The 24,966-nt window shown below is 48.8% G+C and overlaps 1 protein-coding gene across 1 annotated transcript in view; it reads right to left on the bottom strand.

The window, feature by feature from the left end:
* HIP1 (huntingtin interacting protein 1) overlaps window positions 1-24,029 on the bottom strand; it is a 151,266-nt gene extending 127,237 nt beyond the window's left edge. The window contains exon 1 of the mRNA XM_007186558.2: window positions 23,848-24,029. Coding sequence (XP_007186620.2) covers window positions 23,848-23,967 — 120 coding nt within the window. The 5' untranslated portion in view covers window positions 23,968-24,029. The remainder of the gene's footprint in view (window positions 1-23,847) is intronic.
* Between the last annotated feature and the right edge of the window lie 937 nt (window positions 24,030-24,966).

The raw sequence follows: 24,966 nt of genomic DNA, 5'->3' as shown, positions 1-24,966 counted from the left end.
TCCTTCTACCTTCTTCAAGTGTTTTTCTAATGGTTTGATTTATTTCCCCCTCAAATTTAACTTTTTTATCTGTTTGGAATTTATACAGGCATGCAGCTTGAGGTGAGAATCGAAAACATCCTCTTCTCCCAAACGAGCCCCACCTAATTTATTAAATAATCCTTCCATTCCTATTGACTTGTGAGGTTACCTTTGACATAAAATTAATTTACATGTGTATAAAGTATGTTTCTGGGCTATTTATACTATTCTACTGATCTACTTATTCTTAAACGAGTAAGTCACAATTTTAATCATTAAAATGTGTGTTTTTTTTTTTTTTTTTTTTTAGAAATTCACGTTCTTTTATTTATTTATTTATTTATTTATGACTGTGTTGAGTCTTCGTTTCTGTGCGAGGGCTTTCTCTAGTTGCGGTAAGTGGGGACCACTCTTCATCGCGGTGCGCGGGCCTCTCACCATTGCGGCCTCTCTTGTTGCGGAGCACAGGCTCCAGACGCGCAGGCTCAGTAATTGTGGCTCACGGGCCCAGTTGCTCCGTGGCATGTGGGATCCTCCCAGACCAGGGCTCGAACCCGTGTCCCCTGCATTGGCAGGCAGACTCTCAACCACTGCGCCACCAGGGAAGCCCTAAAATGTGTTTTGATATTTAGTAGGGCAAGTTTCTCCTCACTGCAATCTTTTTCAAAGTTTTAACATTTTTCTTTTTTTTTCTAAATTTATTTATTTCATTTATTTATTTTTGGTTGTGTTAGGTCTTTGTTGCTGCACGTGGGCTTCCTCTAGTTGTGGTGAGCGGGGGCTACCCTTCATTGCGGTGCGCGGGCTTCTCATTGCGGTGGCTTCTCTTGTTGTGGAGCATGGGCTCTAGGCACGTGGGCTTCAGTAGTTGTGGCTCACAGGCTCAGTAGTTGTGGCTCGCAGGCTCTAGAGCACAGGCTCAGTAGTTGTGGTGCATGGGCTTAGTTGGTCCACGGCATGTGGGATCTTCCCGGACCAGGGATTGAACCCGTGTCCCCTGTGTTGGCAGGTGGATTCTTAACCACTGCGCCACCAGGGAAGCCCTTAAAATTTTTCTTATTTATTCTTCCTGATAAATTTTAGAAAAACTGAAGTTCCAAAATAAATTCTACTGGGGTTTTGGTTACAAATAAGACAAGTATAAATTACACTAGGAAGAGATGACCTCTCTACAAATTCCATAGTTTCCATCTGGAAACAAAGTACGTCTCTCCACTAGCACATCTGCTTTATATCTCTCAGTAAAGTCTTATAATTTTCATCAGGACCCCTCTATCACATATACCCTCCCCCCCCCCACAGTCACTCCTTATTCCTTTACCTTACCCTGCATGTATACTATATTCATCATTATAAGAAGAATAAGAAAAGCAGCTAATATTTAGGGGGCTCACTAGATGCCAGACATTGTTCTAAGCCCTTTTATAAGCATCATCTCACTAAATTCTTGCACCAGTATGAGTTGGTACCTATCATTTCCACTTACATATGAAAACAACTAAGACACAGAGAGATAATTAGTTCAAGGTCATAGAGACAGAACCAGGTTCAAATCCAAGCAATTTTACTCTGGAGCCCATGGTCTTATCTCAAATCAATATTTTTACTATTCAGCTGTAAAATGGAATGAGGAAGCCTTTTATTTGCTGATATATAAAAACTGCCAAGATAGTTGGTTAAGCGAAAAAGTGATTCTGAACTATCATTCATATAAAAAGTGGGGAAGAGGGTAATATTCCAGTATATGTATATTTGCTTATACATAAAAATAAAATATTTGAATGGACACAAAAAGAAATTAGTAAGTGAGTGGTTCTCTCTCTTGGAGTTGAGCAGAAACTAGGCAGTAGGGGGACAGGAGTGGGAGGGAGACTTTTGCTTTTTTTTTTAATCAAGTAAGTGTATTACTTCCTCAAAATTAACTAAATTAAAAAAATTTTAATTTAAAATAAAATACATAGTAGACACTCAGTAAATATAAGTGAAGGATTAACGATTACATAGATTCTTACAAAGATATTTTATGGTCTTGCTGCTTCTCTGAATAGGATCTGTTTTATAGTATAGTTTCAAGCTGCTTGCTAATATATAGGGAAATATATTATTCATTTTTATAATCTCACTCCTAACACTTTTATTCCTTATAGTGAACTTGCTTATTAATTCTAAGACCCTTTTCCATTGGTTCTTCTGGGTTTTCAGTGAACAGGGCAGGTCCATAAATGTGTTCAGACAGGCCAGGGATGAAAATGAGGAACGGTAAGGATGGTGGTAAAGGAAAGAGTGTGTTTTCCATGTAAAGACACTGAGTTCCATTTTTAAAAAAACACTGTGTGGGCCAAACGAAACAAGCCCACAAAAGAATCCAGCCCTTGGGCTGCCAGTCTGCGGCCTCTGCTTTGCTTGCAGTATTCCCTGTTCACTCATGCTTTCCCCCTCCCTCTTCCCCTCAGCTACACCGTCTCCATGCCTCCCTCCCCACCCGCCGCCTCGCCCCACCGCATTTTCCAAAGCCTTCCTCCAGACCCACCTGCCCCCAGGCCTCCCCAGCTCCTCCAGTCTGCATGGAGCTTTCTACTCTTCTCCACAGCTGTCAGGTTTAGAATCACGGCAAGACTCAGTGTGGCCCCGGGCTCTTTAATAAGCAACTTGAGACAGTTAATCCTGCCTCGCTGGGCTCCTCCCACCCTTGCCAGCATCCTCTGCTTCTGTGGTTAGCGGATCAGATCACAGTGACCGTTCAGCCCACCCATTCTTCCTGGGGTCTAGGAGCAACTTAAACTCAGCAATCAAGTCTGATTCATGCATGACGCCTGGCGCCTGGCATTGCAGGCGCTTGGGAAACCTTGTCTGCTGAGTGACGAAGGCCGTCGGGCAGGTCTTCCTCTTGGCAGGCGTTCCAACTAACCCACGCATCCAAAACCCTGATGGAACTTTGTAGAGCAAGCCAAAGAGGATGACGGCACCCCTGTCCTCCAGGGACCAGGCAGAGCCTCCATGAGGGTGGGATCTGGTTTTTACACCTGTCACGTAGAGCAAGCCCTCAGAAATGTATTTATTGGCTGGCCGACATGATGCTTACCGCCCGTACAGCCACCCAGAGACAAAAAAAAAAAACGATGTATGAGGGACACCAATAAGAAGGGGGTGAGAAAAGTCTCACGGGGCTTCATTACCCTGGAGCACCCATGGAGCCCCTCACTGAGACGTGAATACTTCTGCCCCTAAATGAGAATGATTGCCTTCGCCCCTCCCAAGGCTGTGCGAACATTCACATTTTATTCTAGCAAAAACTCTATCTTGTACGGTGGTCCTCACTTGAGAGATGAGAAAATGGAGACTGGGAGAAGTTAAGTGACTCGTCCACGATCACACGGGGAGCGTGCCCTGCAGCTAGAACTGGGACACTGGACTTTGACTCTACCTCCGCCGTTCTTTCCTGGGAGATTCCAGGTAGGAATTCTGAAGAGAGGTGGCAGGGGTTTGACTGATCTGACCTGCAGAGGAGAAGCCCGGGGTTAACTGCTGTCCCACTGCGCTGTGGTAGAGACTGAGGTTGTAACTGCAAGCGACACAGATCCTTCTGTTGCTCATGAAGCCCCCATTCTGGCATTGGTGGTGGGTGGGAGACAAATGATGAAACCCGAAAACAAATAAACAAGGTGACTCTACCCAGTGGTAAGTGTCATGAAGAAAATACAATGAGCTGATGAGACAGTGAGTGGGTACAGCTTTCTGGGGAGTCAGAAGAAGCCCCTTTAAAGAGGTAGCAACTGGATGGAAAGCAAAGAGCAGATGCAAAGTTTCTAAGACAGGAGCAAGAGGCTGACACATGGTAAGCAAGCTGAGGCTGGTGAGGGTGTGGGCAGCTTACAGAGGACCTTACAGTTCAGTTAACGAAGGTGGATTTTATTCTAAGCAATTAGGAAGCCCCTGGAAGGTTTTAAGCAGGACAGTGAAATAATCTGATTTATGTTTTGTTTTGTTTTTTAATTTTAAGCTCTCTGGCTATGCTGCAGAAGATGAATAATAGGGGACTAAGACTCAGATAAAAAGAGCAGACTGAGCTGCCATACATATGACCTCTCCCCCACAATATGTAGACATACTAGAAAAAAACACATTAAAAAAATATCATTAACGTGGAAATGAACTTGAAAGCATCTCCAGGTACCAGAAAGCTACCGTGGCAAATGAGATTTGAAGCCACATGCTACGGGATAAACACACCAGATATGTGCTATGAGGCAGGGGTCCCCACCCCCTGGGCCACGGACCGGTATCCCGTGGCCTGTTAGGAACCTGGCCACATAGCAGGAGGTGGGTGGCGGGCGAGCGAGTGAAGCTTCCTCTGCCGCTCCCCATCGCTCCCCATCGCTCACATTATGCCTGAACCAATGGCCCCCCGCAACGTCCGTGGAAAAATGCTGGTCCCAGGAGCGGGCAGAGCAGCTCTTACACCTCCCGGTGCACTCCACCTCCCCCCGCCCCCCGCGCCGTGCCGGGCTTGACAGGGAGGGCACACTCATCCGAGGTAACTCTCCAGGACAGGAGGTAGTTTTAAATACAGACGAGAAGGAATTAACAAGAAATGACTCCCTGGCCCCAAGCACTAAGCCGGTGATTTCATAATTAAGATACTGACACCACACTGGCACTCTGCTCCCTGTGGACCCACAGAAAAGCTGGTATAACTTCACTCTTCTTTCAAGAAAAAAAAAGTTATTTTCTTCTCCTTCTTCTCTCTTCAGACATAACATCATCAACGCAGCTCTTTAAATATCTGTGCCAGGAGGCTATATTTAGTGACTGTTTGGCCCTTAAAATGAGCCTGATTTCCTGTGGCAAAAAGTTCTCAGCAACAAGGAGAGAGGCCTGGAGAATTCTGAAGCACTGACAAACAGCTTTAAAGCTGGAGATGTTCAAACAGTGTAAGAAAGGAGTTGACTGCTTTTTCTGGAGCGATGACTGGCATCCAAGATAGAGGGAGAAAAACCACAATAAAAGGGTGTTCACTCTGAACACCACCAAAGTCGTTCGAGAGAACAGCTTGACACCAGGCAAGTATTTGGGCCGATAATTGAATGTGGTACATGGTCCTCTTTCAGAGAGGCAGGAGGGAGATCAGTTTACTCATTCACTCACTCACTCACTCACTCATTCACTCATTCATTCAGTGACTCATTCATATACTCATTCATTCATTCACTCACTCACCCACTCATTTACTAACCACATTTGTGCATTTCCCCACGTGCAAAGCTCTTTGGTTTACAAAAGCTCTAGGTCATGGGGCAAACAAGATACACAAACCATGGGACTTAGAAGGGTGTCCCTAGAAAGGGCCCTTGGAGGGACAAAAAGTGTGGGGGACCTGGAGGGCGAATGGGCACTTCCACGGGGACCGCTCAGGAAGGCTTCATGGAGAGGAGAAACCACCACCAGCACTGGCTACTGCTCCGTGCCCTCTCATTCAACCCACTCACTGAGCCCAGATGTCAGTACGTTACCCCATATTCCAGATGAGGAGTTTTCCCAAGGCCCCCCCAAGATAAGTAACCAAACTGGAGCTGGAGCTAAGCTTGTTTGACTGCTAAGTGCTTAACTACGTGGGCCAGGCCGTCTGCAGCAGAAGGAGGCCAATAGAAGTACATCTGCCAGACTGCAGACAAAGGTCTTACGCCATTTCTCCCTTCAAGACCTGGGGCACTCAAAGCGGCTCCTCTCTGGAAAAGGCACCAGATCTGCTCCCTCCTCCAATGCAACCTAGACTTTCCACACTTTCCCTCCTCAGACACCACTGTACTGTCCCTCTGCGCATGGGGTCTCCGGGGTCTCCACGATGACCCAAGGGAGTAGAGGAATGCACATTTACTTAGTCCTGACGTTTGCCAAGCAACATGCCATTCTTTTTTTTTTTTTTTTTTAACATTTTAGTTTGAGATAATTTTAGACTTTCAGAAGAATTGCAAAAATAGTACAAAGTTCCTGTACATCTTTGCCTGGCTTCCCCTTATATTAACTAACATCTTATATAACCTAAGGAAAAATCATCAAAATGAAGAAATTCACTTTGGTACAATATTATTAACTATATTACAAAATTAATTTGGATTTCTCCAGTTTTTCCATTAATATCCTCTTTTTTTTTTAATTGAAGTATAGTTGATTTACAATGTTGTGTTACTTTCAGGTGTACAGCAAAGTGATTCAGTTATTTTATATATATATATGCACATATATATTCTTTTTCAGATTATTTTCCATTATAGGTTATTACAGAACATTGAGTATATTGGGACTTCCCTGGTGGTGCAGTGGTTAAGAATCCGCCTGCCAATGCAGGGGACATGGGTTCAAGCCCTGGTCCAGGAAGATCCCACATGCTGTGGAGCAACTAAGCCCGTGCGTCACAACTACTGAGCCTGTGCTCTAGAGCCCGTGAGCCACAACTACTGAAGTCCGTGTGCCTAGAGCCCGTGCTCCGCAACGAGAGGCCACCACAATGAGAAGCCTGCGCACCGCAACGAAGAGTAGCCCCGGCTCGCCACAACTAGAGAAAGCCCGTGCACAGTAACGAAGACCCAACACAGCCAAAAATAAATAAATAAATTTATATATATATATAAAAGAATATTGAGCATAGTTCCCTGTGCTATACAGTAGGTCCTTGTTGATTATCTATTTTATATATAGTAGTGTATATGTTAATCCCAAACTCCTATTTTATCCCTCTCTCCCACCCCTCGGTGTCCTCTTTCTATTTCAGGATCCAATCCAGGATCCCAGCTTGTATTAATTGTCACATATCCTTAGTCATTCCTGGTCTTTCATGACCTTGACATGTTTGAAGAGGACTGGTCAGTTATTTTGTAGAACATCCCTCAATTTGGGTTTGTCTGATGTTTTCTCATGATTAAATTGAGGTTATGCACTTTTGGCAAGAAAGCCACATAGGTGATGTGCCCAGGTCAGTCTACATCGTCATTCATGTCAATACACTGCCCTCTCTGACTTTCTCTGTATCCTCAGGGCAAACCCATTCAAGAGGTATTACTACCCCCACTAGATAGATGGGAAAACTGAGGCAAAGAAGTTAAGGCATTTGCCCAAGGTCACAGAGGTGGTAAGTAACAGAGACAGGATTTGAACTCAGTTCTGTCTTTGGATCATGCTATTACACACCAAGCTGCTACTTCAAGTCTTTCTAGTTTAAAATAATTCATCATGACCTTGACTGAATATAGGAAGTTGGACTTGGATGTTAATATAATTATTCCTAGTTCTACAAGTGTGATTCTAAAACCAATGAATAATAAGGATAACAGCTAACATTTACTTATTGAGCACCTACTATTTGCCTGGCATAGTGCTTCATCTTTTCTATCTAAGGTATCGTATTCAGATCCTTCCAACAACACGATGGAGTGGGCACTCCAGGGCACAATCCCTTATCCCAAACTCTTGGGGGCCAGGTGTGTTTGGGAATTTGGGGGTCTAGGTAACACCTTCTAATTAAACACAGTAACATCTTTGCAGTGTATCATATGACCATCCATTCTAAGATGGGCAAATAACAGACTATAAATAGGCCCAGACAAGAACAGGTTGGGTACCAAACTTTGAAAAGAACTTTAGGTTTCCAGAGCCTCTGGGATTTTGTGGGGATAACAGACTGCAGGCCTGTTCTATTATGTAAAGTAACTTGCAAATGAGGAAACAGAGCTTTAGGGGGTCTCACAGCCAGTCATTACCCAGGCCTGCCCCCTCACTCTGAGGCCTAATTCCCCTGACATTTAAGACTCTCTCCTATCACTTGGTTTTTATTCCCCGTTTTCCATGACAAAACACATTCTAAATATACTCAACTGGCACTCAGAATAAATGAAAATAAATTTTCAAAACTCCTAGGCTCAGCTGTTCCTGGAGCAGGGGTCTGGGAGAGATGCAGGTTGTTCTCAACGACATAAGGACACGCTTAATCGCTCAGACTTTCCTTCATAAGTCCCAGCTACATCATCTATGACTTGATCCAAACTCCTCATGGACCTGGAAACACGTGTAGCCTATTTTGCCTCTTGGGTTGGATGTGCCTTAGTCCCCACTGTTTTCACAGGGAGGTATCCTTTCATTTGCCCTATAATTACTGTCAAGTTTGGAGGTTTGCGAAGAAAGTTCCGGACTGCAGCCATTATCCCCAGTCTAGGTCATCATCATGATTCCTGACTCCTTCCCAAGCCCCTGCCCATCCGCATTCTCACTTGACCCTAGGATGATGAAACTGACAATACGTACTGTATTAAGTAGGTGGTGATTTACACACTGGAGGGACGGTCCTAGATAAATCAGTGATGAACCCAAGCAAACAAAGACAATGCATTACTCCAGGAATAACAAAAATGCATGCAGGAATGTATATCAAAATATAGGAGGGGGAGCTTCCCGGGTGGCGCAGTGGTTAAGAATCCGCCTGCCAGCACATGGGACATGGGTTTGAGCCATGGTCCGGGAAGATCCCACATGCTGTGGAGCAACTAAGCCCGTGTGCCACAGCTACTGAGCCCGCGTGCCACAGCTACTGAAGCCCGCATGCTTAGAGCCCGTGCTCTGCAACAAAGAGAAGCCACTGCAATGAGAAGCCCGCACACCGCAACGAAGCCCCCGCTCGCCACAACTAGAGAAAGCCTGTGCGCAGCAACAAAGACCCAATGTAGCCAAAAATAAAAATAAATTAATTAATAAAAAATATATATATATAGGAGGGGCTCAGCTGTCCCTAGCATGTACAGGGTCATGATAAAGTTGACACTGAATACAGAGTTAAAACTCTGGGGGGATAATGAAGGGAAAGTGATTGTCAGGGGATGGAAGGCACCTATATTAATGAAAGCGAGATCTTTCTCTTATGTAATGGCAGGTTCATACTAATGGCTATAATGAAAGCAGTTTAAGCAGGAAATAGTTGGGGAGGAAGAAAGAACTGGGCCAGGAGACTGCTGGTTTTTGGTAACAAGCCTGTGGAACTGACTCTTACCTCCTGTACGTGTATATCTTTAAGGAAAATAAAATCACACAACTAGTCATGGGTAGAGCCTCGACCCATGCCCTGCCCTGGGGGCCTGTGTTCTCTCCTGTCTGCATCCTTGCTTCAGCCTCTGTCTTTCCAGACTGGGCAATTCTCACTGCATGCCCTCTGTCACCTTAACTGTCACCTCTGAGCCAGCTTTGTGCCTCAATGTCTTTCCTGAGGCCTTAGAACCAGAAATGCAGATTCCTCCAAGCAGGCGGTTCACCTGAGATCCTGTGCAAAGGCAGGCCAATGTGTTCAGGTCATGGTCCAGGAAAACACCTCCTGAGATCTCCGGGTAATTCCTCCTGTGGTTCTGCACACCACCCTCTGAAACGGCACCCCTGAAAACCCGGGGTCTTCCCTGTGTAGGTTCTTGTCTAGATGAACCTCAACCCGGGCCTCATCAGGGAGCAGACAAACCAGACCAAGACCCATCCATTTACTTATCCAACAGCCACGTGCCTACACTCTGTGCCAAATAGTGCACTAACCCCCAAACTCAGATGTTACTAAGTACAAGTAAGAGAATAATTATAAGAGCTGATATTTCCGAGTGCTCACCACGTGGAAGGCAATGCATTGAGCATCTTTTATGTATTATGCCATTTGATCCTTTCAACAACCCTATGAGGTAGGTATTTTTATTACTGTAGATGCTCTTTCAACAAATCTCTACTTCATTGATCCAGATTAACCTATGCCCACCAGCATCTCTGTAAAGTGGGCTGCCTGGGACCCCAGGCAGGTAAACTGTCTGGATCTAAAGCCCATGCTCATCACGTCTACAGAGTCTTGGGGCACAACCCAGACCCAGACACAACTGGGTCTGCCTCAAATTTGGGCACTGACTTGCAGTATGGACCCTATTTTTCTTTTCTAATCTTCATTTCCCTTTAGGAAACTGGATTGAATCAGAGGTCATATCTATATAACAACAGGAACCAGGGAGGTAAGGTCAGAGCATGAAGCAGGCTGGCAGAAGACAACAGGGAGTGGTGGAGACTGTGGAAAATCAGTGTTTATGCCCTGGCCACAGGTTTCAGGTTTATTTGTAAAATTTAAAGAAACACATCTGTAGCTGCTAGCTTGAATCTCGCACATCCTGTCTGGCTCTAACATTCTCTAAATCGAATAGATTTGATAGGTCGGTCCTCAAGTTCACTGCAATGGCATCATGACAGACACTCCATGTGGCCTCTGATTCAGTGTCAAAGAGTTTTTCTGGAAAAAAAATTTATGCTACAAAGTTAGGCCTGATGGGCTACCACTGGGAAGGTGAAAATCAAAAGACACTTCCAAAGTTGTGCAGTGCTCAGCCTGGGCAGATGCATCTGGCAGTTCTAAGCAGAAGACAGAAGATGGTGCCTGGGCAGAAGTGACCAATTGCAAAGGGCTTCTCACTGGGTGTTTTCTGAGTGACTTTGGGAGGCCAGTTCTTTTGGTGGGGGGACAGGCCCATCTGACCAACGCAGAAGAAGTTACCCATAGAAACTAAGTGCAGCCAGGGTTATCCAGGAGGAAAGGTCTCACACAGAGAGAAAAGCCAAACAGAATTCAGTGTCTGAAGCTGAGAACCAAAAGCTGGGGTAACAATGGCCAGATGTTGTTAGAAGGCAGCCAATTCTGACATGGCTGTTGCTTCAGTAACTACACTTGCAAGGAATCCCAATTTTCTAAGCCTTTGGGGCAATCTCATCCAACCCCCTCACTTCACAGACCTATAGAGGGTAGGGAACATGGCAGAACAGAGAGAACCACAGCCAGGAGAGGCCAGGCTTCCCAATTCTTAATCCAGAGCTCCAGGACCTCCTGGCTGCTCTGCAGCTAAGCCCAAGGATACGGGAACATTCCAGACCACCAGCGAACCTGAGTAAGTCTCAGGACACAGCAGGCCCACCCTGAGGGAAGCCCTTCATTTATTCCCACCTGTGCTTCCTGCCTTTAAGTCAGTTCCCTCAAGCAAAGACACCATCAGGATCCTATAGTAACAGTGGGATTTCCCACCTGCCTTTTTTTTTTTTTAATAGACAGCACAGCACTTGATCAAAAAAAAAATTTTTTAAGACTAAGTAACTTACATCTATGATCCTCAAACTTGGAATCGCACCAGAGAACTCCATGGCCCCGCAGGAAAGAATGTTTTGAACAGGCTGCTGAATTGTTTTTTCCAGGATAAAGCACCTGTGAATAAGTGCCAAGCGTGGAAACCCAATGTTTTATCTATAGCCACAACAAGCATGGATGAAATAACAAGTGTTCCTCTAGGTTTAAAAGTGTGGCCTGTCTGTGCAGCGAGGCCTGGGCTCCACTGGGCTTCTTGCCCTGGAGCGTGTGTTACCTGTTACCACCCTGTATTAGCTTTTATCACTGCTGTAACAAATTATCACAAACTTAGCAGCTTAAAACAACACCCATTCACCATCTCACAGTTCCATAGGTCAGAAGTCCAACAAGGTCTCACTGGGCTAAAATCAAGGTGTCCGCAGGCTGCATTCCTTGCTGGAAGCTCTGGGGAAAATTTGCTTTGAAGCTCACTCCAGTTGTTGGTAGAATTCAATTCCTTGCTATTCGAGACCCGAGGTCCCCGTGTCCTTGCTGGCTGTCGGCCAGGGGCCACTCTGAGCTTTTGGAGGCTTCCCTTGGGTCCCTGCACGTCGGCCCCTCCATCTCAGAGCCAGCAATGGCACATTGAATCCTTCTCTCACTTGGAATCCCTCTGACTTCCCCTTCTGCCATGTCTCTCTTCTGCTTGGCAGCCAGAGAAGATTCTCTGCTTTTAAGGGCATGTGTGATTAGACTGGGCCCACCTGGATACTCCAGGCTCCTCTCCGTATCTTGAGGTCCTTCATTACATCTGCAGAGTCCCTTTCGCCAGGTAACAGAACATAGTCACAGGTGGATATGTTGATGGTGGGGACGTTATTCTACCTACCGCATTTCACTTCACATTTCTGAGCTGCAGAAACAACACCTATCAGTCCACCAACAGAACATAAATCAGGCTCCTAGTCCGCTGGCTCTAGGTGTACCGTGCCTGCACACGGAAGTCACCTCTGTAAATCTGTCCCTCCCACTGAATTCTCCACTCCTAAAACACTCACCTTGAACCCACCAGTGTTGCCAAAACTTTCGTTTCAGTCCAATGTGACACAGATCAGATGCGTTCACCTCGGTGTTAAGCACCTGCCTTGGGGTGGGAACTGGGCCCATTCCCTTTTCCGTTACAGCAACAATCAAATACAATTAGGTCCTTAAGATGCATCATTAGTTCATTTGACAAACATCTCCTGAGGTCCTACTGGGCACTGAGCCCTTTGCTCAGGGTGGGGAGGCCTACCGAGCAGGCTAAGCTAAAAGGAAGCTCACGGTCCAGTGTGGGACAGACACCCAGATAAACACGGTAGCACAGAACACACAGAAATAGCAGTCAGTAAATCTGCCTGGGTAGGGCTGGAGGGAGACTTCCCAGAGGAGGGGCCATCGAGGGTGGGACTTAACGGATGAAAAGAGTTTGGCAGGTGGATGAAGTGGGAGAGGCGTTCTAGGCAGACGAGAATGCTGCCACCTGGAAAAACCCAGGAATGAAGCAGCCGTGGGCTGTGCTGGGAAAGCGCTAAGGTGCTTGGTAGGGCTGCGGGTGTTAACATTAAGGCTGGCCAAGCTGGGCTGTGTGCGTGACAACGAGCTTGGGTTTCAGCTTAGAGTAACGCATAACAAACAGAGGTTGTTAAAACCTGGAGTGATACAAACAGTTGGACCTCTTAAAACCAAACTCTGACGGCCAAGGAGAGGGTAGATCTCATGAGGGTCGAGACTGGAGGGCAGGAGGGCTGGGTGGGCCATGCAATAAATAGCTCGGGCTTGAGATGAAGGCCTGAAGTAAGGTGAAGGCGGAGGCGGTGGTGGAGAAGTTGGGGCGACACGGCGTGCAATCAAGGAGGCAGGAACAACAGGCCTCCGTGACTAGCTGCAGGGGTGCAGAACAGAGGGGTCTCCTAGGATGACTGGCAGAATTTCAGGTGGAACGGCCCGAGATGGTTTATAAACTGAGATTCTCTGAAACCGTGAACAAAGGAGAATGAGCAAGTCTGTGGCAGGAGATGGAGACCAAGTTTACGTGGTTGGGTTTTTCTTTCTTTTTTTTTTCTTTTTTTCTTTTTTGAGTCGGATTTTTCTTATCAGCAGTAACAAGGCCTTGGCTGTACAGGGAGATCCCATCCTGGAATAAGGGTCTCAAGGGAAGCAGGAGATCGCAAGTCACTGTCGAGCATGAGTCAGGGAGTTGACATTCAATAGGAAGTCCCCAAGGACGACCCACGGTTACATCAGAGAGACGGTGTCTTCAGGGTCCCTCTTGGTGGCTCCAATTGTGCTCATGTGACCCCAGATTCAGGGTTCGCAAATCAGGGTTCACATTTTAGAACTGGGACCCAAAATGGTTGATGCCCATTCAGTCCTTCACCCAAAATATTTTATCCTTCATTCCACGAACCCTTATCAAGAGTCGCTTGGGGGCTTCCTTGGTGGCACAGTGGTTGAGAATCTGCCTGCCAATGCAGGGGACACGGGTTCGAGCCCTGGTCTGGGAAGATCCCACATGCCGCGGAGCGGCTGGGCCCGTGAGCCACAACTACTGAGCCTGCGCGTCTGGAGCCTGTGCTCCGCAACAAGAGAGGCTGTGACAGTGAGAGGCCTGCGCACCACGATTAAGAGTGGCCCCTGCTCGTCGCAACTAGAGAAAGCCCTCGCACAGAAACGAAGACCCAACGCAGCGAAAAATAAATAATAAATAAATAAATTTATAAAAAAAAAAAAAAAAAAAAGAGTCGCTCGGGGCCAGACACTGAGCCAAGAACTTGAGCTGACAAAGAAAAGGCACTCAACATATGTATTTTTTGAATTTCTACCATGTGCCAAGCCCAGAGAGGTGGAGCCCTGGGATGACCTGTGACTCCAAGGGAAGCTGATCTGGATCTTGCTAGGAGAGGAAACCACAGAGCTCATGCCTGTCTCTGAAGGATTATGGGAAATGGGAAGGAAGAATATAGCAACAGTTAAGCCAGATCCAAGGAAAACCGAACAGAGAAGGTATCTGCTTCCAGGCCAGTATGGGAGAGGGGACATGTGACAGCCTAGTAAGACATAATAACACATACAGTAACTGTCTAGCCTAAGAACTGTCACCATGGTCTGGCCCCAGGGACCACACAGCCAGACGGAGACCTCAAAGAACCACTGTTAGAAGGTCAGCGTTTCTGCCATGTTCCCAGGTGACATTCTCCAAGCTCCCAGATTCTCACAGTGGCTCATCATGCCTGGCTTGATCTAAATCTTTGGAACAGGAGCCAAGCCTGTTCTGTGTTTCAGAAGCTTATCACCCGGGTCTTTGGTTTATTCAAATGTGCTTCTTTTGAGCCTAGAGGCACCCTTTCTTCTCTCATTCTCTCCTTTGAGAACTTCTCACCACCTAATTTATTTCGTATTTAACAGACATCCTGAGCTTTCGCTGGTGTAAAGCCCTCTGCTAGACACTGGGGCAACTCACCAAAAGATGAGTGAGAAACGAGGGCCCGGGACTTCCCTGGTGGCGCAGCGGTTAAGAATCCGCCTGCCAATGCAGGGGACATGGGTTCGAGCCCTGGTCCGGGAAGATCCCACATGCTGCGGAGCAACTAAGCCCGTGAGCCACAACTACTGAGCCTGCACTCTAGAGCCCATGCTCCACAACAAGAGAAGCCACCGCAATGAAGAGTAGCCCCCAGTCGCCGCAACTAGAGAAAGCCCGTGCGCAGCAACGAAGATCCAACGCAGCCAAAAATAAATAATTAAATAATTTTTTAAAAAAAAGAAATGAGGGCCTGTCTGCCACGAAGGAAGGTAGACACAAGACACACATGAACGGGAGCCAAGGGCACCATGCTAAGTGTGGGCTAATGATAGGTGTCAACTTCCCGGCTACGTGTTACAGCAGGGCTCAGGGTGTGCTGCTTGTATATGCGTGATTCATAAATCAAACATTTCCCAGTTCTAGGGCAGCATCAGAAGTGCTTTCACGGGGGAGGCTGTGTTTGAGAGAGACCTCAAAGGGTGGGTGGATATCTAAATGGCAGGTTCTTACTTAGTCTCCTTAAGACATTCTCCTACTCACTGGGAGGAACCTTTTTATAATCCTCTGCATTCTGAAATATATAAATAGAGAAAACTGCATGAAGCAAAAATGGACAGCTTAATGAATTATCATAAACCACCACCCAGGCCAATAAACAGATGGATGGCAGGACCTCAGAAGCTCCCCTGTTCTGAACATCCTACCATCACTAACCTCTCCTGCACCAGGGATGACCTTTATCTGGACTTTTATAATAATCACTCCCTTTTTTTTCTTTTCAGTTTTATCATCTAAGCAAGCACCCCTAAATCCCAGTTTTGTTTTGCCTGTTTTTTGAACTTAATATAAATGGAAGCCTTCAGAGTTGTCCTTTGGGGTCTGCCTTTATTCCCCTCAGCGTTATGTTTGCAAGAGTCACCCGTGTTGTTGAGGGAAACTACAGTTTGTTCATCTTCACTGCTGTATAGTATCCCAATGAGAGACTAGATCACAATTTATTTGTCCATCTACTGCTGATGGGCTTTTGGACTGTTTCCAGTTTGGGGTTATTACAAGACATGATTATGAATAGTCTTCTAAATACCTTTTGGTGCATGTGCATGCATTTCTGTTGGGTATATAGCTTGCTGTGGACTTGCTGGGTTATTAAGTGTGCTTATCTTCAATTTTGGGATAATACCAGGCTGTTTTCCAATGCAGTTGCACCAGTGTACGCCCCCCCTCAGCAGTGCATGAGTGCTTTCACTGCTTCACATGCTTGCCAACACTTGGCACTGTCAATTTTTTTTATTTCAGCCATCCTGTATCTCACTGTAATTTTAATTTTCACTTCCCTGATTTATAACGAAGTTGCACACTTTTTCATATGGTTACTGGCCATTTGCTTATCCTCTTTTGTGAAGTACCTCCTGCCTGTTTTTCTATTAGGTTGTCCTTTTTTTTTTCTTTTAAGTTTTTTTTACATATTCTGGATAAAGGTCCTTCGATAGTTACGTGTGTTGCAAAAAATCTTCTGGGAGGAATTTCAAATGTCCAAATAAGTCAATTTGGAAAAGACCTAGGGGGAAAAAAAAAGAAATCTCTGTACCTTTTCTAAGTTACCAGCCCCAGGCCAGGCTTCAGTTTTAAAGGGAAGTATGGAAAGGAAAGCGTACAATTTGAGATCGGACCCACCAGGTTCAAGCCTCAGCTCCTCAGGCCACGTCCTGAGCGCTCTTGGGCAAGTCACAGAGCTCTCTGGGCCTCAAGTGTCCACACTTGAGAACTGACCAAAATTACCTCCTGCACGGTTGTTCTGTGGCTGAAAAGAGGTTATGTGTAAACGTACTTTAAAAACTGCACATGGTGGTAGCTGTTGTTAAATCAGAAGCAACTGGCCACACTGGCTTCCTGAACAGCCCAACCAGCTTCCTGAGCTGTGTCCCAAAACTAAGAGCAGAGGTGGCAGCAGCCACCTTTCAGATCCAAGAAGATCCCTTCTCTCTTTCCCGCGGGCTAAGCCAGAGGAACCTTCAATCCCCAGCTCTCTCCCCGCAGTGTCAGACTGTACTGCCCACAGCCTGGGACAGGGCTCCTCCCTGCCTGCCCAGGCAGGAAAACAGGAAGCAGTCCCCACCCTGCCAGGAGGTGGGGCTGACTACTTCCCTCTCCTAGGTGGGCATCTCTCCAGGACATCAACCCTTCTGGATGCAGGAGAAGCACTGGCCGCTGGCCTGTGGCACCACTGCACCAAGCTGTGCCCTACGCCCCGCCCAGGTCACTCCCATACTTTGTCCCGAGGTAGTGGAATAAGTGGGCCCATGCATGGGGAGCATAAAACGGGCCTCATCAGTGCCTCACAAGCAAGGAACGCTTTCAGTGCCCAAGTGGGGCTGGAAATCTGCTCTCCTGGACCACACGGACACACCCTATCCCTTCCCAAGGTGCACTAGCATCCTTTCATGAGCCCCACGTCACTGGTACCTGGGCCCCATTCCACATACAGGGGGCAACTGGAAACCCCTTTCAAGAGAACAGTTGAGAGCTCAGAAGAAATGTGTGTCCTTATTCTAATGGCAAAGGCTGCTTACAGGAGTTTTATAAGCTGAAACATTTGAGAGCTGGAAGGACACTCAGAAATCTTTTCCAGCCTCCTCATTTTGAAATGAGAGATGCAGGGGCAGAGCCAGAGACAGATTTCCTGTCTCTGCACTCATCCTAACCTCCCTTATGCCCTGCTGCAAACTCCAGCACCTGCACGCAGGCCACTGCCATCAGCCACGTCCAGATGCCCGGGACACTAGGCCAGTTTCTCTCCCTACCCTGTAACCTCTTCTAGCTCAGAAAGATCTGACCTGAAGCGGAATGAAGCCCTGGGAAGTCTAAGACCACAGTTTGGGAATGTTTATCAAGTGTTCTGAACTTGACGGAAATTCAAACCGTCAACCTTGAGCCCTAATTCTGTTTCCAGCCCCTGCAGGCTCTTTCCTAAGTGAAGTCTCCAACCTAGAGGGCCATGTACTTCCATGGTACCCTGGGTGCCCAGGCCTGGCACACAGGGCAGGCACTTAGTGAGATATGCTCATTGGGGAAATCAAAGGAGACAGAGGGAGAATCTCCAAAATGTGCAAAGAAAAAGCACTCTGCAAGTGGAGGTCTGCCTGCGGCTCCCAGGCTGCTGTAGATCCTTCGACTGTTGTATGTTCACATGTTTGGCAAACAGGCCCCAGTGCCTGCCTCATGCAAGGGCCCACTGGGCACTGAAACCCAGACCCTGCCCTCAAGACCTTCCAGTCTGGAAGGGAAGCCAAGATGTGCGTGTGGATGAATGGGAGGGACATACAGTAGCTAAGGGACCCTGCTCACCTGAACCAGACGGCAGGGGCTGCCTGGTGGCGGGAGGCCCTGTAAGTGAAGGTCTGCAAACGACAGGGACTAGGGACCCTGATGGTGACACATCATGTGGGGTCTCTGGGCAGCCAGCAAAGGTTCCTGGAAAAAGGGAGTTATACGGGCAGTGCTGGGCTTTAGAGACAATCCATCTGGCATCAGGTGCTTTGGGAGGCAGGGAGGATGGGATTACAACGATGCAGGCAAAGGAGGAAACAAGGGCAGTGACAGTGAGAAGCAAAGGAGGGAAGGACAAGAGAAACATCACAGAACAGAGCGTGGCTGTGAGGGCAAGAGGCGGGGAGGGCTCAGAGCTGATGCCCGGGAGATGATGGGCCTGATGGGGACCAGACACAGGCGTTCACAGGCTGGGGAGGCCCAAGTAGAGTCTGGGGCATGTGTGGTTTATCAGGGGGCAGACATCCAATGGGAAGTGGTCACACAGGCCAGGAAGTCAGAGAGTCGGCGTCACTGAGGTGAGAACAGAAACCATCCGATGGAAGTGAGGGCAGAGGAAGTGGACAGGAGGAAAAAGAGAAGTGGGGTGAGGACAGAGCCTTGGGGACCCCAAGTGTTAGGGGAGGAAGGAGGACGAGAGCTGGAGGGCGCCAGGCAGTGCCACAGGGATGGCAGTCGGGGCCAGTTTTCCTGGGTTTGAGTCCCAGCTGTCACTTACTCACTTCAGAACCTTGAGCTGGTTATTAACCCCTCTCAGCCTCAATTGCCTCATCTGTAAAATAGGGTTTATAACCTGTAAGTTTGTTGTAAGACTTGAAAGGGGAGATTTGTGCAAGGCCCTTACACTTGCACAAGAGTAAGTGTGATAAGTGCAGGCTTTTCTCATTAGTATCAGTGGGAGGAAACCAGAAGAGGACAAAATCACAGACCCAAAGAAAGCTCTCGGCATCCTTTCTAGTTTTCAATACCAACTAAGGGAGCAAGCAGGGGACAGGAGGGGTACAGCACCTTTTATGTTAGAAACCATTCCTGTGTAGCCAGGGTTGAGACCCACTGATCCCTCTAGCCCAACCCTAAACTTTTTCAGCTGGTTAATTGAAGGTTGAACATCTTCTGAAGATCATGAACGAGATGGCAGAAACACCCCCTGACTTAAACGTGGAGAAGAGGACTTGTCATCTGATTTTGAAGCCCTGGTTTGTCTGTCTACTTGCTATGTGGCCTTGGAAAAGTCACTTGGCCTCTCTGAGCCTGAGCTATGAAATAGGTTAAAGGCTATAAATCCCCTAGCATGTTCCTAGGACCCAGCAAGCCCTGCATAAATATTTGTTTCTGTTCCTGGCTCTTTCCAGTGTATGATTGGTTAGGTCCTTTACTCCATCATGGGTTCCATCCAAGAGATTGTGACTAAGGGTTTGTTCCTTCCCCTGTGTTTCCAGATCCCCATCCTCTCCTCTGATCCCAACATTCACCTGCCGCAGAGCAGAGCTGCTCAAACTTCCGTGTCTGATTGAAATGCAGGCTCTGATGCAGCAGGTCCTGCCTTGCTAATGGCTCCAGGGATGCCGGTGCGACGGGTCCTCTGTCCTCCTTGCAGAGTGGCCAGTCCACCTCCCTGCTGACTCAGGAGCTCCTCTGGGGCCACTCTCTTTACATCACTCACCTCTGAGTTCCCTTCATGGTATGTACTCACTAAATGGATGTTGAAAAAACAAGTAAACCATAGAGAAAACCATTTTCCAGCTAAGTAAATACAGACAGGGTATTTTGTGTGTGAGTGGCAACCGTCCCGATTCATTCCAGAATTGCCCTCTTGCCCGACCTGAGGACAGTGTGGTGGGCCTGAGACCTGGAACCCGGAGTCCTGGGTTTGAATCCTGACCCTTTCACTCACCGACCAGCGGCCCTGGGCAAGTTACCAAGCTCTCATCCATAAAATGAGGGTGATAACACCCAACCACAGTGCAACCCCAAGGATCGCTAAAACCTGCTCTATAAACTGTAAAGTACTCCAGGCAACGTATCATTATTACTGCAGCTTTTTTGAGGGCGGGAACTACTTTTTATTTCCCTAGAGCCTGAAGGTTGCTTGTGATGGGCTGGGTGGGAGACACACCAGGGGTCTGGTTGCAGATGGGGACTGAGGCAGGCAGGGCAGGAGTCCCCACTCTGGCAGGGACACTGGCCACGTGAAGTGTGAGGATGATCCCAGGAGAGTCGAGGAGGGAAGGCTTCCCGGAAGAGGCTGGCAGTGGTGGGGAAACAAGGCGGGTCTGAGGGCACAGGCAGCTGGGGAACGGGCCTGACCGGAAGGAAAGCAGAGAAATCAGAGTCCCCTGATAGGCCTGGGGCAGGGCTCCCGACTGAGACTGTAGAGACAAGGCAGGACCAGGAGGGAACTTGGGGCCATTAGGAAAGAACATCAAGTAATTACAGATGTTCCCTGCAGCCCAGAGCTGAGTTCCCCATCCAGGCCAGGCCTCCCTGTGGGACCAACCAGTCACTCTGTACCCTTGACTACAGCCACTTCACCACTCACATGAGCCTCAGGCATGTGAGGACAGAGGCAAGAGCAACAAGACACAGTCCCGCCCTCAGGAAGCTCACAGTTTACTGAGGTCCACAGAGAAATGGGGACAGGACAGGTAGCAGGTGCGAGGCGTTCAGAGGTGGAAGGGACCAATTCTGCTCCTGTCTCCACTCAGCCAATAAGTCTCATCCACACCCATCTCCAGACCATTCCCCATTCCTGGAATGCCCCTGTCCCTCCTCTCCACCCAGCAAGTGCTAGCTCAGGCTGAAGGGTGGGGTTCAGACCTCAGAGGGCTCCCACCCCCTTGCCACCCCCTTCCCACCCCCATAGCCTGTACTTTAAGCACACACTCTTAGTAATTATTGCATTAACTAGTAACACTTCTGTCCTTTTACTGAAGAGTTAATCACAGCCCGCCCCAGTACTTACCCTAGGGCTTTTTTTCAGGTCCCCTCTCCCCCTCAGAGTACATCAATCATCACTGCAACAGTGCTCCTCAGTTTACAAAATGCCTTCACGCATATTATTTAATTGAATTCCCCGCAATCAACCTGTGACGTAAGTAGTATCCTTATTTTACAACAAGGAAACTGAGGCTTAGAAAGGTTAGACAGGGACTTCCCTGGTGGTCCAGTGGTAAAGAATCCACCTTCCAATGCAGGTGACGTGGGTTCGATCCCTGGTCGGGGAACTAAGATCCCACATGCTGCGGGGCAACTAAGCCTGAGTGCCGCAAACTACAGAGCCCACGCGCTCTGGAGCCCACGCGCCACAACTAGAGAGAAGCCCGCACGCCGCAACGAAGATCCCATGTGCTGCAACTAAGACCCGATGCAGCCAAAAAATAAATAAATAAATAAATTAATTAATTAATTAAAAAGAAAGGTTAGACAACTTGCCTGGGGCCACACCACCCACCCACGTGCCTGGCAATCAAACTCCAACCTCTTCTAGCTCCCATGCCAGTGCTCTGTCCAGTACTCAGAGGCCACACAAGGTAGTAGTTAAGGCCACACAAGGTAGTAGTTAAAGGCTGGGATCAATTCCAGCTGTGTGACCTTGGGCAAGTTACTTAACTTCTCTGTGCCTCAATTTCATCCAGGTAAAATGTGGCTGATACCCACCTCATAGGTCCTTATCGATACCACCTCACAGGACCTTACTGAGATTAAAGAAGGAAATACAATAAAGTACTTAGAATAGTGCCAAACACAATAATTAGTTACAATTATTCTACCGCCGCTAATTCTCATGGTCTCTTAACTCATTAAAAATTTTTTTTCCAACTCATGTTTATATCTCATAATACATTTCATAGGTACTCATTAAACAAAATACATTTTTGCAGCCTAAGGTGAGGCTTTAGGATTATCCTCTTTCCTTTTCTTCACTCTCCTACACCCCTAATAGTTTCAACAATAGAGAAACTCTCTTTTCCTGATTCATTCTACCTCCCCTCCACACTACACACACAGACACACACAAGCACGCGCGCACATGCACACACACATGCACGTGCACACGCACACACACAAAGCCACTAGGTCAAATCTGGCCAATTATCAGTGTTCCATAGAATGTAAAATACTGGCAAACACTGACCTAGACTCTCCTTATTGGGCTGTCCCTGGATAGCTAGAGAAACTTGCATAAACCTAATTTCTATCACTATAATGGGTCAAAGTCTTACGTGTATTTCTCTATTGCTCCAGTTTTTACTTATTTGAGACTCTAGAAGGAATGAATTACCATTTATTTTCCTTTGCCGTTAAAAAAAAAAGATTCACACTGTTTCCTGGAGCAAGAAGCCTCATGTGCCCAGGCAGCTAGTTGAGGCCATAATGCCCACAGCAGACAGGTAGCTTCCTTCTTTTCTGGGGTCTAATCCACAAAGTCAGAGAATAAACCTTAAACCCCGCTGGGCCCTGAGAGACAGAAGTGAACAGCCGTCTCTCCCATCCCACCTGGGGTAGGATGATGACCTAGGAAGGGGACACTCCCTACTTTACATCACCCAGACACACCTGCGAAGGGCCTGGAAAAAGAAGAGGAGGAAGTCCCCTGGGATGAAAAGCTTCATTCTTTGCAAGATTCTCCACATAGAACACTCAAGTCAGGACCTCACCATCTGTATCTACAACCCCAAAGCCCTTCCCTCACACGGTACTGTATTTGGGGGTGGGGGGGAGCAGAACACAGCAGGAGAACCAGCCTCTGGCAGTGGAGGTCCCACTGGATCTTCGAAGGTTCCACTCTGAGAGCAAGAGTGAAGAAAAAATGTGCCCATACAGCTTTGGCCCTGGGATTAAAAGAGGTGCTGTGCCCTTGGAAATGGATTTTGCATACAAACGAGCCAATGAACACCATAAACATGTCAGCTTTATTCAGTCCAGTCAATACACAACGCATTAAAACTCTGAGGTAAAAATGGATTGTGGCTTTTTGTTGATGCCAGCGAGGAATTTTGGCCCCCAGCCCTGCTCAGGCTGGACAAATGGGGCAGTCTGCCTATTAGTTGTCAGGCACATCTTGGGGGATGAAACCAAAACCCCAATTCAGGGTTCTGGGCACCCCAGGGCAGCTCAACTTGACCAGCATGGGGCCACTGGTCCAAAAGCCTCAATTCCTGCCCCCGGACCGGCCCCCTCCTCCAGCCCCCAGTCATCTTCCAAACTCGGCCACACATCACATTTCCCACATTCCTTCTCACCGCTCAGACCCCTTCAGCCGGGCCCTCGGAGACCGACAGCTGGGGGTGGTGTGAGCCAAGCAAGAGGCACAAGGAAGGGGGTGCTAGGGGTGGGGGGAATGTCAGCGCAACCCTGAAGCGGTCGAGAGGGGAGGAAAGGGCTCCCCACCCTTCACATCCCCGACCCAGCGCCCCACTCTCGGCCGCCACACTTGCGACCCTCAGTAGCCCCCCAAGTGAGCTTCCCCAGCCTAGGGGCAAGCCTTCCATTCGGCTCCTTCTCGGGTTCCTTCCCCTCTCACCGCCCCTGTGACCCGTACCTTGCCCCGCCGGGGTGGGCTCCCCTCAGAAGGCGCCGCACGGATCCTGTCAGCTCCTCGGAGCCGCCCTGCCCTCTTCCCCAGGCCAGCCGGGTGTCCCCGGGGTCCCCGACCTTCCCTGACCGCCCTGACCTGCGCACCAGATGCCCTCTCTCGCGGCCCCCTTGCTCTGTCCTTTCCTGGGTCTGCAAGATCCCTACTCCCTTCAAGTCCGCTCCAGGACACGGCTTCTCTCGGGATGCCCCAGCCATGCGCGACCCGGGGTCCCCCGGTCCTCACCTGAGTCCGCTCGAAGCTCTCCCGCTCCGCCGCCTCCATCCCCGCGCCGACCCCACGTCGGCTCAGCACCTTTGGCAGGGGGTTGGGTACTTGCTTCATGGAGCTAGTCATCCGGTCCATGTCGCCCAGCGGAGCCGAGTCAGGGGCCCTCGGCAGCCCCGGGATCCCCACTGCGCCGCCCGCCCCGCCCTACCCACTGGGATCCGGCGCTAACGGGACGGCTCCCGCCTCCCATTGGCTGAGAGCACTGCTACTCTCCTGAGGCCCCGCCCCCGCCCAGAGGCTTCCCCGTCCGCCCCCGCCCTCTCCAGAGCCCCTTGACTCGCCCTACCCGGCTGGGCCCTAGGGACGGTGAGGCGCGCCGTGACCGGTCCGGAGGCCTGTCCGTCACCGGACCCCGCCTCCCCTGGCGGGGGCGGGCCTGGGGCGGGGCTTGGGGCGGTCCTGACCTGCCCTCGCCCTCGTCTCCCCCGACGCCCCGCGCACCGCTCACCCCGCCCTGCCGGCGCCCGAGTCTTCCCCGCGACCAGCGCTCTCCCAGTGTCGGGGCCGCTGCGAGATCCCGGCTTGGTGGGCGGGGGTCAAGCTGGCGGGGAGTCGGACCGCCCGCAGGGAATCCGGGCCCGCTTGGGACTGGCCTATTTACTCCTTTCGGGCCGGGGACGAGAGAGCGCGCGTTGGACCGGCTCGGCGGCCGGAATCCCAAGATGCGCTGCCTCGAGGCCCGGCTTGCGCAGGTTGGGTCATCTTGTTGCAGACCTGGCCGCCATGGGTAGCGACTCCCGCCCAGCTCCCTCTGCTTCCTCCCTTATCCTCCCCCTGCCTCGAATCCCTGCCCATCCCTTTTGTAATGTTCGCAGACTAGGGAGCGCTGGGCTGGGTCGGGTCAGTGGAAACTTCTCGACACCTTTCCAAACCTCTCATCATCTGGATCTGGCCAGAACGTATTCAGACACTTTATATTTATCCCCGGCTCTGGGACACCCCTCCCGTCCTGCTCAGTCGTCAGCCAGGGTACCGACAGGCGGAGGGAAGTGTGATCCTTAGCGGAGATGCTGAAGAAAGTTAAAACTTTTCCGTTCAATGCCAATTTTGGTGTTTTAAAAATAAATGCTTTTG

This window comes from Balaenoptera acutorostrata, chromosome 15 (assembly GCF_949987535.1).
Source record: "Balaenoptera acutorostrata chromosome 15, mBalAcu1.1, whole genome shotgun sequence".
Taxonomy (NCBI): domain Eukaryota; kingdom Metazoa; phylum Chordata; class Mammalia; order Artiodactyla; family Balaenopteridae; genus Balaenoptera; species Balaenoptera acutorostrata.
Note: the sequence above shows the minus strand (reverse complement) of the source record. Positions and strands in the feature narration are given on the sequence as shown.